Raw genomic sequence first — 17,717 nt, 5'->3', positions numbered from 1 at the left:
AATTCCATTTAAAATCTTATATACCTCTTCAAGATCCCTGTGAGATGTCAAGGCAGAAAGGCCCTAGCTTGTCAAATTGTTGCTCATAGCTCATTCCTCAAACACTTAGGGATTATCCTCATATACAGTCAATTCTCTTTATAGTATGTTTTGTGAAGCGCTTTGAGACCTCTTGAAGACGTGATAAGCTGCTATATCAAATGCAAGCATCATTATTATTCTTTGCACTGCCTCTTGGGCATTGGCACCATCCTTATGTCATGACAACCAGATCAATACGGATTTCTCTTGATCTGGTCTCATAATTAAAGCCATTTTATGTTACCCCTTAGAAACTGATGATTACAAAAGTTACCACCTCAGAATTATTAAATGGGAAAAACTGACCTCTAATTGGCCTGTTAAAGTGAGTTTCCAATGTATAATTCAAAATGTTTTTATTATCGTGCACATATCGGTAAATCTTTTATGTACCAAGAGAAATGTAGCTTGCTACTTACTTGTCCCTCAGTCTGTGCAGCTCCTTCCTCATATCTTCATCTTCGATTTCTGAGTCATTGTCACTACTCATGTAGGAGGAGTTAAAGGAATTGCTGAGGTTCTGTATGGGAATAGTACCCTTGGAATCTGGTGACTGAGGAGAAATAGGACTCCCTGCACTATCGTCAGCCTGTTTTTCATCCAGCTCCTTTGAGTAAGGCAACTGTCCAGCTTCTGATAGAACAGGTCCATTGGTATGTAGATATTGCTCTGACCCAAATGATTCTTTCGATGGTAAAAACTGACCTGAAGTACCAGTCTGATCAAATTGCACTGATGAAAGTGCACCATGTAAAGTATTCAGAGGAGGGCCAGGAACCTCTGCCTTTCCAGCTTCATAGGTTACCTCATCTTGCGTCCTTTCCACAGAAAAACGCCCAACTGTGTCTCGTCTTGTGGTGACCTGAAATCGACCTATTGTTGCCTGCTGGGTTGCCTCCTGCTGTTGCTGCTGTTGCGTTTTGCTCTGTTCATTTCGAGGTACTGGGGCACTATCTACCATGTCTTCAGGAATGATACAATCAGACTGTTTTGTTACTGTACTTTCAGGGCTGCTTCCAGAAAAGGAAGATTCATCGGAGACAGGCTTCTTGCTACTCTCTCCTTGCTTATCTACTCCTTGAGGTAAGACATCATCTGTTGCAACATATACCTGCAAGGGACAAATCGTAAACATGTTACCCATATTCATGCCAGTTTTGATTCACCATAGTCTCATGTTTACAGATGACAATGGGATGACAATAGGGGCAAAGGAACTAAAAGCTTGACTACCAATGGTGGCAAAGTGCGTGCGGCAGACATGCAGCAAACTCGAGTTAGTTGAGTGAAGGGATGAGTGGAGGAGTTGAGTAGGAGATTGGAGAAGGGGTGCCAGGGAGTTGACGGATTTGTGGGTAAAGTCCTTGAAATCCATCCAATTATCTTTAATACATTTGTCAACACTAACAATAGAAATACAACATTTGGGGATACAGTAAAACTTGCCCTAAGTCTTATCTTTATAAATCGTATAAATGCCGATGTCATACATGCACCCGAGTCCCATTCAGTTTCTTGTCAAAACCACTTAGATTTTTTTGCAATACTCATATTAATCACCTCCTAATTTGTAATAGTGCTCACCTACCCTCCATTACTCCCGCACTTACTCAAGGCCTTGAATCGCTGGAAAAGTAGTCTTCATCCGTCGATGTATGTGCAAAAGAACTCAATTTCCTAAGATTCAATGTGATTCCAACGTTTGCCGGTAAGTGTGCATGTGTGGCGGACTGTCACATGCGCACTTACCGGCTGCAATGACAAATTACCACATGCGCACTTACTGGCTGCATTAAATTACTCATGTGCAGTGTAGATTATTGATTAAATTGGAATTTCTATAGTTTTCCTGCAACTCAGACTTCGCAAAAGTCATATTAAACTTTATGGTCCCAACTGATAAGACTTATGTGAGTTTACTGGATTAGCCATACACAAATAGTTCCAAATATTATAAATATTGATTATCATTATTCTTTTACAAGGCTCTGAAGATTCATGAAAGTGCCCCCGGTGAGTGAGAAAACTGTAGACCACTCAATCAAATGTGTTCTACAGCTGTTCTTTATCTTTAAAATAATCCGAAATACAGAATTGTTGTGCAGGCTTTCAAGATTCCATGGTTCCTATAAGTCTATACTCATGTGTATGAGAGGGTGACAGGGAGAGAGAATTAAGGTGGGTGGATGTTACACGTATTATAAAAATTGGCACAGATGATTTGGACCAAATAGCCTGTTTCAGTGATGCACAGTCTTGTTATTCTATGCAAAATCTGGTGTTTTGCCCATGTCTGTGCAATTCCCGCCAGATAATATTACAATACAAGACATGCAATACTACAACATTTAGCTATGTTATAGATTGCATAAATAAGTCTGAATGAAAAACACAAAAAACAAATAGGACATTTATGATATGTTCAATTATCTGAGGGTGCCCTGATGTTATCCAAATGTGTGCTTCAAAAAAAGGTCAGAAAAAACTCTCAACAACCAGGTAACGTGTGGTTACAAAGACAAAATTAGATTGGAAACTGGATTGGAAACATCATCATATTAAAGCTCATATTCTGGTGTAAAAACGGTTGCAACATTCAAGTGCTCATTTGAAAATTTCCACGCAAGGAATGCTTTTTGCTACTCTCTATGAGCTTGATTTTTTACCTGAAATCGACCCATTTTAACGCTAACTCCTGTGCCAGCAGTTGATGCTGTGGCTCCTTCCTCTTGGGACCTTGATTGTGCCACAGGACAGATTGGTTTGTCTTCTGAGGCAGTCAGTTCCTCGCCCGTCATCTGAACTTGACCTGGATAAAAAAAAGCAAAGAACGAATGGAACTAAATAGCCAAAAGGAACAGTATTTGTAAACCAGATTAAGATTACAATGCTACAAATTGCAATATATTTATAATATTATGCTCATAATCGGGTGATATGCTTTGGACCGGGTGCATTATGCAGAATGGCACCTTTTAATACTATATTCACATTATCACTGCTAAAGAATCAGTGAAAACAAATAACACTGTCCAAACATCTTGATCACACATTTCAATTATAATTTATTGATAAGATTGTTACTTTCACTGGCCGTGGGACATATTACCCAAGAGCAATGTTTACAAAATGATCTGCACCCTCATAAAAACTCTAAAACTAAACATATCCTTGAAGACAAATGCATTTAATTGGCTTCTTTTTCATTGAGGAAAGTGTTTCATGATTCTGCCAGCAGATGTGTCCATGAAAAGCAAAGAAGAAACTGTTTTCCAGATGTCGTTTCATTTCTCTAAAGGGTCACTTATTTATACCTACAAATCATATTAGATTTGTGATGAAATATGAATCAACTGGAGTACCTCATGTCTGAGATTATATAACTTTTGGGGGGAGAATAAATTACACATAGATCAACAGCTTACCTTCACCTGGGAACCCTGTTGTTGTTGAACTCTGTCCGGTGAGCACTCCAGACCCACTCACTGAAACCAAACCCTGAGACGACTAGAGGGAAATATTTAAATTAATGTACAATTTTCACTATTTGAACATTCTGAATAGATTGAGGTTATCTGGGTCAATACATTCACTCGCTTGTATTTCTTTGGATACAACATATATACAGGATGACCAAAAAACATGATAACTACCCTATTATCTAAAACAAAAATCAGACTTTCTTTTAGACTTATTAGACTTTGTAATGGTATCATGACTTTTCAGTCACCCCGTAGCATCAAGTCCATTAATTGTCCAAATTTGGCAAATAAACCAAGTCCAAGCAAACTGAAAAGCTGAAAGTTCACTGCAAGCTAATAAGATGACACTGAGAACCTGAAAAAGAGCAACCTTTCCAGTGTGAGCCCTTTGTTATAACTCAGTTGTGAGCTGGGAAATTCTAGTGCAGGATATACAAGGAAAATAAAGAAAAATAAATCCCTTAAAATTCATTTTCCCAGTTGGTTTGTGATTTGCGCCACATCTTATTTATTATGTTAATTATTTATAGTGGCTTCCTGCATCCAGCATTTCAGATATAATGGATTGTAAGAAAAATGTTTTCTTTCAGTTGCTGTTTCACCCACCATGTATTTCACATTTCCATCATTAATAGCTTTCTCTTTTTATCCCCAGGGCAATTGCTGTTTTGGGGTGTAGTTTCCTTTGGTGGCCAATTAGAAATTTTGTCAGCTTTCATGCACAATTTCTGCAGCATGTTAATAAATGCAGCTGCCCATTTGTCTTTCCAAATGTTGTACTATTCCAACGAGATATTCATTCCATGATAGACAGATCAGGGCAGTGTAAAGTCCCCTCCTTCCTCTAAAGAAAACTCCCTCTCCCGGCCAAGCTTTGGGTTTTATATTTGTGGCAAACTAATTGTTTCTGTAGGGAGCCATTGATATCCTGTATTGGTTGAGGCAACAAAGAGTACTTCTTTGCTGATGTGAAGGCACCAAAATAAATAAGACCTGCAGGAAAATTAACACTCCAGCTTACACAAAAATGTTCAGAATGAACCATTATAATATCCAATAATAATAAACCTCACATTTCATTTGGTATAGCACCTTTCATATCGGGAGGACATTCCAAAATGCTTCACACAATATACTGTTCAGTGTAGCAACAGTGTGTTATACATATATTTATATAAAATGAGAAGTTAAAATCATTTTAAAATCATGAGATGTTTATTCTGCACCACAACACATCTAAGGATCTTCATTAACCAATGTTAACACAGACAAAGTTAATTTATTATTTTCTAATAACTTAAACGGCAGCGACAATACCTCTAGATGTCTAATGCAATTCACTTGTACTTAAAGAAGCCTCCAGTTTACTTTCAACTCCTTCTAGTAAGTTATCAAGTCAATGCAAGATCTTCAGAACTTGAAATGCTGCTGATTTTTCAACACATGGGAACTCACCTGCACTGAACCGATACCAACTGGCACATTTGTTACAGTCTCTGGACTCAAAGCTCGTCTCAGTTGGGCATCCAGAGTGTCCAAAGGCTGCTGCGACTAAAGCACAAGTTACGTTAGGGATCTACATATCTAAGTTACAAATAATTTATGTCAAAAAGCTTCTCTCTGCACAAAACAATGTAGGTTTCATAATGTTGACATTCTGATTATGAATTATCATTGCAACACAATACCATCAGCCTACAACTAAATAAATAATTTCAAGCAGCATAAAAAAGTTTGTTTTTTTGTTGAGAGTTATGAGAATAAATTCCCAACAATATTGGGGGGGGGGAAGCATTAAAAAAATCACAATACTTATTTTCTTTTCAGGTGCACCAATACAAGCTCAAAACAAGAAACTTGGAACTATCGTTATGTACCTCGCATCAAAAACCAAAGCAAGATTTTGATCCTCAAGCTACCTTCGACATTTCAAATTTTTAAAATTGAAGGATAATAATACACAAAGGACAGTTTTAGCTTTTTTTCTGATGCTTACTGTTGGATTAAACCAACAACAGTTTAAATAATGGCCAACATAGCAACCCGACATGTAATTGAATTCCATCAGTAATAAATGGATTTAACATTCCAGCACCACTAACTGCTACATGCACATTTGTGGGCGTTTTGTGAAAAATAAATGATTATAACTGAATTTTGGCTAATGTGTAGTCTCATTCACCCACACATTATTGAGTGTCTAGTGAACCAAATTACTGAATAAAGGAAGGTATTTCTTCACCACATGAGTGTTCCCCATCAAATAATGTAACTTTTTTTTAATCCTGGAATCACTTACAGTTAAGGGGTTAATAAGTGAGACAGAGAACATGCACCTGGTGATTTGCAAATGAGAGATGAACTACATGCAGAGAACATGGCACAAATAACAGGGTAATGCATTCACAAAGAGAATACTGGGTCACATTATAGCACCTGGGTTAGTGAAGGTCCTGGAAAAGGTGGTAACTGCTCAGTGGGTGGAGTGAGAGCCTGTCTTAGTGGGTGGTCAAGAGCTTCCGCGCTTAGTTGTACCTACAGGTAATGAATGGGAAGAGGAGATGCATCAACCAAGATAGAGTGAATAGCCTAATAAAGATCTAAAGAGATGTTGAAAGGTCGTCTCAATGTACAACACAAAGTATCACTAGCTTCCTGGAAATAAAATAATTTCATAAAAAACAAACATCAGGGGAAAAAAGGTAACTTTAAATAGTTAAGTCTTGATTAATTCCAAGTGCCTTACTAAATATTCATGTTTAACTCCTTAAAATTGTGTAAATCCTTTTTTAACCCAGGTTATTAATTGTAATTTGTAAAGAATATACATAATTTGTAATTTAAAAATACATTGCTGGCTGATCTCAAAATGATTTATTTTCTATTCAGATTTCTTAGATGAATTGCTGCTTGCTTCATTTTGTCTCTGGTTGAACTGGCTCTATTATATAATAGTAAATTTATTATTTACTATTATCTATTATCTACAAACAAAACTGGAACTTATTATATCCACTTCCAACAATAAATATTCACTCAAAACCAACAATTTTGTTCCATCAGTGTTCATTCCTGGGTGCATCTGGAGCAAGTGTCATGAAGATACTATGAATCAGATGGTACATGTGAAAACCCATAATTAAACTTCCTCCATAGCCACAGTTAACAGTGACACACACTAAGGGTATTTTTTTTTCATCATTCAGTTCAGTTATGTTAATGTACACAAAATTATTTTCATGCAACATTCTTCAATTCCTCTCCAGCATCACAAGTTTAATTTGCAATGCAGTTCAACTGAAATCATTATTTAGCTGTTATGAAATCAAAATGAAACAAATGTGAAATTAAAAGCACAAACATTATTAATATGAAAAGTTGAAGCATTATAGATGCACAGCAACTGTAAAAATACAAAATATATACTGCTGGAGCGAAAATGCAGTTGCAGTTCTAAATATGAAAAGGTTCTGTAAGTTCGCCATGTGGGATTGAGAACAACACTCACCCACTATCATTCCATGGTGAAACATTTTCACAAACTAACCAACTTTGGTTGCCTGAATGTTAAATAATTTAAAAAAAACAAGAGAATACAAGGGCAAGTAACAAAAGTAAAAATATTCATTGCCCACAATTTGGATGACTACCATATTGAAGTGCGACAAAAAGTGATCAGACCTTACAGTCTAACCACTGAATCATAGAATCATAGATTACAGAACTGAAGGAGGCCATTCAGCCCATCGTGCCTGTTCCGGATCTTTGGAAGAGCTATCCAATCAGTCCCACTCACACGCTCTTTTCTCATATCCCTGCAAATTTTTCCTTTTGAAGCACCTATCTAATTCTCTTTTGAAAGTTGTTATTGAATCTGTTTCCTCCTCTTTCAGGCAGCGCATTCCAGACGATAACAACTCTCTGTGTAAAAAAAATTCTCCACATGTCCCCTCTGGTTCTTTTGCCAATTATCTTAAATCTATGTGCCCTGATTACTGACCTACTGGCCAGCGGAAACAGCTTCTACCTATCTACTATATCAAAAACCCTCATAATTTTCAACACCTATTAAATCTCCTCTTAACCTTCTCTGCTCTAAGGAGAACAATATTATGAATGAATATTAATAAGGGTTTAGAGTTTAAGTTATGATGAAGTACTGGTAAAGAATGTAGTGGGATCTGAAGCACAAACCCGGAAGAGCATTTTCACAATTCAACTGTGAATATTTCTAGATTACTTTGTTTACTTTGCAGAATATATTAAATACAACTGTTTGGAATTGAACGTGTTCTGCTGGCTGCTAACTTACTGGTAATCTACTAAGTGATGGTTTGGATGGTGGCGTGCCTGGTCGCCCTGCAGTGGAGCCTGCGCTGGGCAGCTGGACAACTGCTGCATAACTGGCAGGAGTCAAAGGCTGCTGGACAGTCAGCGGAAGTCCTGTGGGGCCAAGCGGCAGGCTGGCAGGTGGTACAGCAGGCGCTGTGGTGGTTGCAGAATAAGATGTGGCCGGAACGGTTCCTGAAGTCCCTGGGACACCTGACATTTTTCCTGCAATGGGTAGGTTTTGATCAACTGTGGCAGTGTCCGGATTCAATCCAGTCTCTGGGGGAGCAGAAACATGAGCACAACCTGCAGTACCGTGCTCACTGAACAATGACCGAAGCTTTTCATCCAAGGTTTTGATATCATCAATGCCAGTTCCTTTGGCATTCAATTCAAGATCTGCTTCAGAGTAGTGAACAAGGGGTTGGTTTGGGAGAAAAGCCGGTTGTGGTTGACCATGAATCAAAGTCTGTTGAACAGAAGGGATACTGGGAACAGGTTGCACAGATCCTGTGCCAGGTACAGAAATTTGGGTTGCCAGGCCCATGGTCTGAGGTAGGGTAGAGTTCTGTGCGGCAACAGTTTGCACCACAAATGGTTGACCAGCAGGAGTCTGGATGCCAGAAATCGGTTGTAATAAACATGGTGGAGATGTGGAAACCGGCAAAACCATGCCATTACTTCCCATATGTTGGACTTCTGTTTGGGCGGTGGTATACAACATCTCAGTCTGGCCTTGCAATACAGTCAGTGGAGTTGAAGATTCAAGATGATTCACTACAGTTCCGCCAGTTGGTTGCTGAGGTGCTTGTGATATCACAGTTTGAGTTGAAGGTGGGGATGCAGTTGCTGAATTTGCAGCACCGATTGAAGCCCCTCCAGTTGCATGCTGAGTCACTTGTGACCCTAGCGGTGGAGATGCTGAACTTGCAGTGGTAACAGTTGCAACAGGTCCACCAATCAGCTGCTGACTTAATTGGGAGGTCAGAGGTGAGGATAAACAATATGGAACACTAACACTAACAACAGGACCCCCAATCAACTGCTGAGCTGGCTGTGAAAGCAAAGGTGGTGATATCGAACTTGGGGCACTTCCACTAGCAATAGCCTCACCAGCCAATTGCTGAAGTGGGTGTGCTTGAACAGTCTGGGTCACACCTTGAGGTGCAGAACTAGCAGCTGCTCCACAAGCTGGTGTTGAGGATGCCACCATAGTTTGTGCAGGGATTACGCCTCCTCCAATGCTAGTCATTTCAGGATGTACCGCAGGAAAAAGTGTCATGGTTTGATTGAAAACTGGAGGAGCTGTGTTCGGACCTTCTTTGACCTGTTTATGTTTTAATTCTGCAAAGGCCTGTTGCAAACTCACAGAAGTAGCTGAATGTGAGAGTTGTAGGTTGTGGCTGTGAGAAACAGCTGTAAGAGAAGAAAGAAACGTTGATGGGAATAAAAAGTACTTGCAAGCATTCTCAACAGGAATGGTGATTTTGATCTATTTTCCCAATTTGAAATGGACTCCTCATTCACAAGAGCCACGAATATCAGCGAGGGATGCTCACAATTGCCAAATATATCTAATAAAACTATCAAAACTATAAAACGTTATTCAATAAGGAAGAACTACCTAAATATCTTAACTTGAATGTTGCGGCAGTAGTCTCTGCTGAAAACAAGCCAGTAATTATGCATATACAGTTCTTATTTGAAGTGTTATTTTCCCAGAATATTAGAGAAACAATTTAGACCTACACCTCAAAAACCCTTACCTGTTGTTGAACTTTCCTTTTGTGACGATGCACTGGGACTGACAAACGATGGTTCTTGTAATCGACTCTCAGGCACAGGACTAACAATAAACCGTCTTCCAGCAGAATGTACCACCTGCATTGCAGAACCTGCCTGTGCACCTGCAACAACAAATACACAGAAGTCCAAATTTCAGAACATATACAGCATTCCACACTTCCATTCATTTTTTTCTCTGGTCCAACCCTTCCTGAATTATTTCTTGCCTTCCAGACAGCAAAAATTATGCTTCTAATTCACTGAGGATTTAAAAAGTGCATGTTGGAGAGCCGAGGCTGCTGAGTTATTTCAAGGTAACAATGTCACTAATACAGGAAAAATTACTACAACATTTGAAAAAAGCACAACTCTAGCAGTTTGCAAACATCTTTTTTAAGACTGGTGTGAAATCACTCCTACATTTTTCTACTGGCCTGGAAGTTGATGCTGGCAACAGGGAACTTAGCAGAACCTTCATTGAAGCTGCTGAGTGATACTGGTCACATTAATAATAATAAATTGATCACTCAATCCACGACTGTGAGTTGGACACTGCTGTGCACAATTGGCTGCCGCGTTTCGCCCACAAAAAATACAGTCAATTCACTTCACAGAATATTCTGTGAAATGCTTTGAGACATCTCGAAGATGTGATAAGGCGCAATGTCAAATGCAAGGATTATCATTGTTATTAACAGTTTAACAATTGGCATGTTCATAATCGCTGTTCAATCGATCGAGAATCTATTCTTGATTGAGTAAATAAAAATTAGATAACTTTTTTCAAAAAATTCATCAGCGTCTCCAAAGGAATCAGGAAGAGCAGGCACTTACCTAACTGCGTTGGCGCATATATTATGGGTTCTGGCTGAATGTACTGGTTCTCTGCTTTCTAAATAAAAAACATACCATGCATCAGAACTACATTTATTTCAAAATTTATGATCAACACCTCCAAAGAATGGAAGCATTGTCTTTTTGTTTCTTCCATTCACCTATAAATTGTCATTCAATGGTGAAACACACAAAGAGTTTGAGGGGAGAAATTTCATCTGGGTGTTGACTTTTTTTTATATACATCACACTTTAGAACATCGAGAATTTGGCAAATGCTCAAATTCAATATCAACACTGAAGTCTGTATTGTAGTTCATAAAAGAACATAGAAAAACAGCTTAAAGATTAATGCTGCATTTAAGAATGACAAATTTTGGACTCTCAAAATGTCACATAAATTGAGTATTATGCCTCACTAGAATTTCTCCTATTTGCTCCTTAAGAGCTTCAACTCATACAGTCTCATTCAGTCTCCTTTTCAGTCAAGGCATCATTCTGAGCTTTGACACTTATTGATCGGGGGAGGCAGCAGAGATCAAGTAAAACAATTTCAACAAGAAGTTCTAAATTGCTGCAGGAAGGAAAATGGGAGTATCTAATTGAGGAAAAATATTCAATAGATATAAAAAGATAACTCAAGGCATTTTTTTTCATTCATCCTCCATGTGAAACGAATTCTAAGGAAATATAAAAAAAAACACTGGGAGTGGGATTCTCACCAAATAATGGTTTGTGAAAGTGGTTTAAATTAGACTTTGTTGGTTCTGTGCAGATAATGTGTAAAGAAACACTTTTACACTGAGACAGATGCAGCAGTTCGCTGGCAGTTCCTTGATAGGAGAAATGCCTACAGGATACTTTCCACACCACTTGTGAATGTTTGCATAGTAATAGGTTTACTTATTAAGAACTACAGTACAAACTTCAAGGTTAATACTGAATTCAATTGTTTGCCAAATTCTGTATGTTCTAAAGCAAAACATAAAAAAAGTGTTTCAACCCCTAGGTGGAATTTCTCCCCCCAAATTCTTAATGATTTGTCTCACCGTGATCGACAACATGGAATTTGAATACAAAATAGGAATATTTTGAATACAAAATATTCTAGAAGCATTATACAAGATGTGTATTCAAAATTATAAGAAATAAAAATATTTTAATATGTCATTTCTCCTAGCCTACAAAAGTCCTACACTCACCTAGACTATCTAGATGCAGAAAGTAGGCCCTTCCCTGCATGGAAAACAGTCAACATACATTGTGTTTGCAGACTTAACAGCAAGTAATAGCAGAATTGAACAATTACAAAATAAATCTTGCCAGTGCACTCTGCCACAGAGTAAACTGTAGGAGAATACCCAGTATATTTTGTGGATGTTATTGTTGCGGATATGAGGGAGAAAGGACAGCTCTGTTCGACCCTGAGCTGACCTTTCTCCCTCATATCCGCGCCACAACTGGCACCGCCTTCCATCACCTGCAGATTATCGCCAGACTACGGCACTACCTCACCCCTCACGCGGCTGAATCTCTGGTCCACGCCTTTATCACCTCAAGGCTGGACTATGGGAACTCTCTCCTCGCCGGCCTTCCCGGCACCTCCCTCCACAAGCTGCAGGTCATTCAGAACGCTGCAGCTCGTGTACTGTCCCGCACCAGGCTTCAGGACCACATCACTCCCACCCTCGCTCGCCTCCACTGGCTCCCATCCCCAGAGGATGATTTCAAGATCCTCATCCTCACCTATAAGGCCATCACGGCCTTGCTCCCTCCTACCTCTCTGACCTACTATCCCCCTACCTACCTGCCCGTACCCTCCATTCCTCTGGCTCCGGTCTGCTCCACATCCCCCGCCCCAACCGCCCTACCATCGGTGGTCGGGCCTTCAGCCTCTCAGCCCCGAGGCTCTGGAACTCTATCCCCCAGTGCATTCGCCGCTTCCTCCCTTTCCTCCTTCAAGGCCGGTCTCAAAACCTTTCTCTTTGACCGTGCCTTCAGCTCCCCTCTCGACTCTCTACCCCCTCCTCGCTCCCTCCCTTCCCTCCCCTCACCCTGACCATATCCCCCCTGCTCGGGTCCTGACCCAACTGTACAGCGCCTTGGGACGTCCTCCCGACGTGAAAGGCGCTCTATAAATGGAATCTTGTTGTTGTATTTCCCACTCACATTATATTACCGAATCCATAACATTATATGACATGATGAAGTTCTAGGATGCGCCTTTGGTCTCCTACTCCTAGCTTCCTTGCCCTCCACCCTTCCCGATCCCAACTCCCAGCTCCTATCCAAATCCTTGACTTTCCAGCACCTTGGGATGTTCCCTCGACATGAAAGGTGCTATGCAAATGTAATTTGACGTTGTTGTCATCTGGAAAACGGTCAGTTCAGAATTTTGTATACACTTTCCCAAACAATGTGTAATAAAACAAGCTGCACATACCTGTGCTTGATCAAAGCAAGCAGCAACTTGGGCTTGGATCTCGAATCCCTGATCTCCTTCTGGCTCCCCACTTGGATCTTCACTCAACATTTCATCTGCCTTCTCAATAATTTCACGCACCTGGTCAATGAACGATTCTCGTTCAGTCTCCAAGATGAATACATTTTGAACCTATATAACAAAAAGATTAATGATACTCATTCATTTGGGCCTCATTCGTAACACGCAGTGCAAAGGCTTTTCTTATTAACTTTTCTGTAGTTCGTATGACTATATTTACAACTTAGGAAATCTAAAGTACACCGATTTAAAGATAACTACTCAACAAACAGACACAAGGAAATGGCAAGTTCTAATACAACAACAACAAGATTACACTTGTATAGCACCTTTCACGTTGGGAGAACGTCCCAAGGCGCGGGACAGTGTACAGCAATTCAGACCTGAGCTGGGGTTAGGGAGGGAGAAGCGAGGGGAGGGGAAGGGGGGTGACCAATGGCATGGTTAAAGGGGAGGGTTTTGAGGTGGGACTTGAAAGAGGCTAAGGAGGAGGCAAGGCGGAGTGATTGCGGGATGGAATTCCAGAGGTTGGGAGCAGAGTGACTGAAGGCTCTCCCGCCAGTGGTGGGGCGGGTGGGTTGGGGGACGTGGAGCAGGCCGGAGCTGGCTGAGCGGAGGGAGCGGGCGGGTTGGTAGGGGGTTAGGAGGTCGCAGAGTTAGGGTGGGGCGAGGCCATGGAGGGCTTTGTAGGTGAGGACTAGGATCTTGAACTGGATCCTCTGAAGGATAGGGAGCCAATGGAATCGGGCGAGAATGGGGGAGATGGGGTCACGGAGTTTGGCTTGCAACCATGGATGTTGATGCTGCCAGAGCCTGAGGTGCAGAGGCGCTGGCGCGAGCCAATCAGGAGGGCCTCAGTCTTGCTCACATTCAACTGTAGGAAATTTGCCCTTATCCAGGACTTGATGTCCGACAGGCAGTCTGTCAGGACAGCAGTGGTCCTGGAGTTGAGGGAGAAAGATATTATATAAAAAAAATTATATAACATAATTTCTCACCTTTCCCAAGAAAACAATACACAAAATTTGCAATTGAAGATGAGCTGAATTACAGTATTTGTGCTTCATTTAAAAACACCACTTTTATTCCTCAATCCATTTCAGTTATCTTCACTCACCATAATAATTGCTATCTCCACGGGATTGTCACCATCCAAATCAAATTTAAAAGTAACCATTTTTCGATTGTGCGTTTCCAACTGACATTCCACAACCCGATCTCCTTTGTTTGAGACCTTTNAAAAAAAGTACACTATTTAAAATCAGCGCAGCACATAGAAAAACATTTGTTAAAAAGCTGTCACATTTATGCAGTCAACCAACAACAAGATTTATGGAGCGCCTTTCACATCGGGAGGACTTTCCAGGGTGCTGGACAGTCAGAGGTCAGGACCCGAGCATGGGGGAGGGAAGGCAGAGAGATGGGAGGGCGTCCGAAGGCACGATCAAAGAGGAGGGTCTTGAGACTGGCCTTGAAGGAGGCAAGGGAGGAAGCGAGGTGAAGGGACTGTGGGATGGAGTTCCGGAGCGTGGGGACAGAGAGGCTGGAAGCCCGGTCACCGATTGTAGGGCAGGTCTGGCGGAAGACATGGAGCAGACCAGAGCCCGTTGAACGGAGGGAGGGGGCAGGTTGGGAGGGATTCAGCATGTCAGAGAGGTAGGAGGGGGCAAAGCCATGGATGGCTTTGAAAGTGAGGACGAGTATCTTGAATTCGATCCTCTGAGGGACGGGGAGCCAGTGGAGTTGGGCGAGGGTGGGAGTGATGGGGTCACGGAGCCTGGTGCGTGAGAGTACACGAGCTGCAGAGTTTTGGATGATCTGCAGCTTGTGAAGGGAAAAGTTGGGAAGGCCGATAAGGAGGGAGTTTTCATAATCAGGCCTTGATGTAGCGAATGCGTGGGTGAGGGTTTCGGCAGCCTGAGGGGTGAGGCAGTGGCGGAGTCTGGCAATGTTGCGGAGGTGGTGGTAGGCAGTGCCGGTCATGACGCGGATGTGGGGGAGAAAGGACAGTTCAGGGATAAACAAGACACCCAAGTGCATGACTGGCTTAGTGAGGTTGAGTGCGCAGCCGTGGATGCTGAAGCTGCCAGCACCCAAGGTGCGGAGACGCTGACACAAGCCAATCAGGAGGGCCTCTGTCTTGCTGATGTTGAGTTGGAGAATGTTGCCCCTCGTCCAGGACTTGATGTCGAACAGGCAGTCAGTCAGGACGCCAGTAGTCCTGAAGTTGAGGGTGGAGGCAGAGAGATAGAGTTGGGTGTCATCCGCATACATGTGGAAATTTAACCCATGTCTGCGGATGATGTCACCAAGGGGGAGCATTTAGAGGGTGAAGAGGAGGGGACCGAGAACAGAGCCCTGAGGAACGCCGCATGAGATGGTGCGGGGGCTGGAGGAGAAGCCGTTAGCTGAGACGAAGTGGAGGCGGTGTGAAAGATAGGACCTGAATCAGTCAAGGACAGAATCTTGGAGGTTAAGATGGGAGGAGAGACAGTGGAGGACGATTGAATGGTCCACAGTGTCAAAAGCGGCAGAGAGGTTGAGGAGGCAGAGGGAGCCCTGGTCACACATGATCAGTATGTCATTTGTGACCTTGGCCAGAGCAGTTTCCATGCTGTGGGCAGCACGGAAACCCGATTGGAGGGGCTCATGGAGGGAGTGGGAGGAGAGGAAAGAACGAAGCTGGCAGGCAACGGCTCTCTCAAGGACCTTGGACAGAAAAGGGAGGTTGGAAATGGGCCGGTAGCTGGATAGCTGTGTTGGGTTGAGGGAAGGTTTCTTGAAGGTGGGGGTGATAGTGGCTGTTTTGAGGAGGTTAGGAACAGTGCCAGATGACAGGGAGAGGTTGATGATGTCAGTGAGTAGTGGGGCAAGGAGGTGGAGCTAGGATTTAAGTAGAGGGGTGAGGATGGGGTCCAGGGAGCAGGTGGTGGGCTTCATGGAGGATATGGTGGTGATGATAGAGGAGGGGATGACAGATTCAAAGGTGTGGAAGGAGGGATGGGTAGTGGTCGGAGTGCGGGTGGGGGGGGGGGGTAAGGAGGGGTAAGGAGGGGGTAGAATTTGGGAGGGCAGTGGCAGCTGAGCGGATTCCCTCGATTTTGAACTCGAGGAAGTCCAGCATTTTCTCGCAGTGAGTCAGAGGAAAGATTCTGCGAGGCGTGGCGGGGAGGGCGGAGGAGCCGGTTAGTGGTGGAGAACAGAAGCCTGGGGTTGCCCTTCACCTCCAGAAGTAACCTGGAATAGAAGGATGATTTGACTGATGCGAGAGCAGAGCAGTAGGTTTTCATGTGGTCCAACCAGATGTGCCAGTGGACCGTTAGGCCGGACTTAAGCCAGGTGCGTTCAGCAGCCCGCACCCGGTCCTTGAGCGAGCAGAGGTGGCTGGTGAACCAGGGTGAGGATCAGGAATAGGAGGCAGATCGGGAGGTGAGGGGGTCGAGTGTGGTGGAGAGGAGAGGATGGGTTGGTGTGGGAGGTGGGCCAGAGGGGGAGGATTCCAGGGCAACGGAGAGGGATTGCGGGGAGATCTTCTTCCACGGGCAATAGGAGATGGTGGTAGGTTTGGAGGTAGTGGGGAGAGGGATATAGGAGTTGAGGGAGATGAAATGGTGGTCAGAGATGGCCTTGTCGGTGATGGTGACATCCGAGATGCTGAGGCTCCGGGTGATCACCAGGTCAAGCGGGTGGCCGTGAACATGGGTGGCAGAGTGGATTTAGAGGAAGAGATTGAGAGAGAAGTCTGAGGAGGTGGAGCAAGAGGTGGTGAAGTGGTGGTTGAAGTCCCCTAAGATGATGAGGCAGTCGGAACAAAGGCAGTGGGAAGCTAGAAGGGTGGAAATTTCAGAGATGAAGGTAGGGGAGGATTTGGGGCAGTAAATTAGGAGAATTTTTAGTGAGAGATGGGAGGGATGGCAAAGGGTAAGCTGTTCAAAAGAGGGGAACAAGCCAGTGGAATAGGGGGTTAGGGCAAGTGACGCCCTGGAGATGAGGGTCACAGCACCGCCGGGTGATGTGGCCGCAGTGAGGGGGAAGGTGTCACCTGGCATGATCCAGGTTTCCGTGAGGGCCATAATATCAATGTTCTCATCTAGGATGAGAATATTGATGGCCAGGGTCTTATTGCAGATGGAGCAGACGTTTTGAAGGCCAATGCGGAGTGGACAGTTGGTAGGGGGATGTGTAGGAGCGGGTAGTAGACTGATTGGCAGGAAGGGTGGGGATGCGGATGAGAGGTTAGCCCCCCCCGGGGTCAGGGTCCGGGGTGGCTTGCGGCGGTAATGGGGAATGGAGCAGTCGGTGTGGCTGCTGCTGGACAGCCAACGCTGAGTATCACGATGAACCCGGCAAAGAATTCCCAGGCTGGAGCAGAGGGAGGCAGTGGGGGTGGGGGTCAAGCAGAGATAGGAGGCAGGGAGGGCGGAAAGAGAGCAGGACAAAGCGGGTGAGTTACAGGGAGGGGGGCATTTTGAGGGAGGGCCAGCTCGGGTCGGGGGCAGCAGCCAAGATGCGCACGCTGAGACGAGAGATGGCAGATTAGTGGAACTACACTACTGCGGCGGAAACTACACTGTCCATCATGTTCGCCTATTAAATATAGTCAATTCACTTCTTAGTATATTCTGTGAAACGCTTTGGAATGTCTCGAAGATGTGGTAAGGTGCTATATCAAATGCAAGGACTATTATCATGTTAGGCTGAAA

At 43.2% G+C, this 17,717-nt stretch overlaps 1 protein-coding gene across 2 annotated transcripts in view; it reads right to left on the bottom strand.

The window, feature by feature from the left end:
- The window catches only part of wnk1b (WNK lysine deficient protein kinase 1b), a 102,878-nt gene that overhangs the window by 20,445 nt on the left and 64,716 nt on the right, over positions 1-17,717 (bottom strand). For both annotated transcript variants that reach the window (XM_042335025.1, XM_007894706.2), the window contains exons 15-24: positions 14,132-14,248; positions 12,955-13,125; positions 10,512-10,569; positions 9,659-9,799; positions 7,876-9,308; positions 6,000-6,098; positions 5,019-5,114; positions 3,507-3,588; positions 2,748-2,890; positions 501-1,192 (exon numbers count right to left, since the gene is read on the bottom strand). In XM_042335025.1, coding sequence (XP_042190959.1) covers positions 501-1,192; positions 2,748-2,890; positions 3,507-3,588; positions 5,019-5,114; positions 6,000-6,098; positions 7,876-9,308; positions 9,659-9,799; positions 10,512-10,569; positions 12,955-13,125; positions 14,132-14,248 — 3,032 coding nt within the window. The remainder of the gene's footprint in view (positions 1-500; positions 1,193-2,747; positions 2,891-3,506; positions 3,589-5,018; positions 5,115-5,999; positions 6,099-7,875; positions 9,309-9,658; positions 9,800-10,511; positions 10,570-12,954; positions 13,126-14,131; positions 14,249-17,717) is intronic.

This window comes from Callorhinchus milii, unplaced genomic scaffold (genome assembly GCF_018977255.1).
Source record: "Callorhinchus milii isolate IMCB2004 unplaced genomic scaffold, IMCB_Cmil_1.0 Scaffold5, whole genome shotgun sequence".
Lineage (NCBI taxonomy): Eukaryota > Metazoa > Chordata > Chondrichthyes > Chimaeriformes > Callorhinchidae > Callorhinchus > Callorhinchus milii.
Note: the sequence above shows the minus strand (reverse complement) of the source record. Positions and strands in the feature narration are given on the sequence as shown.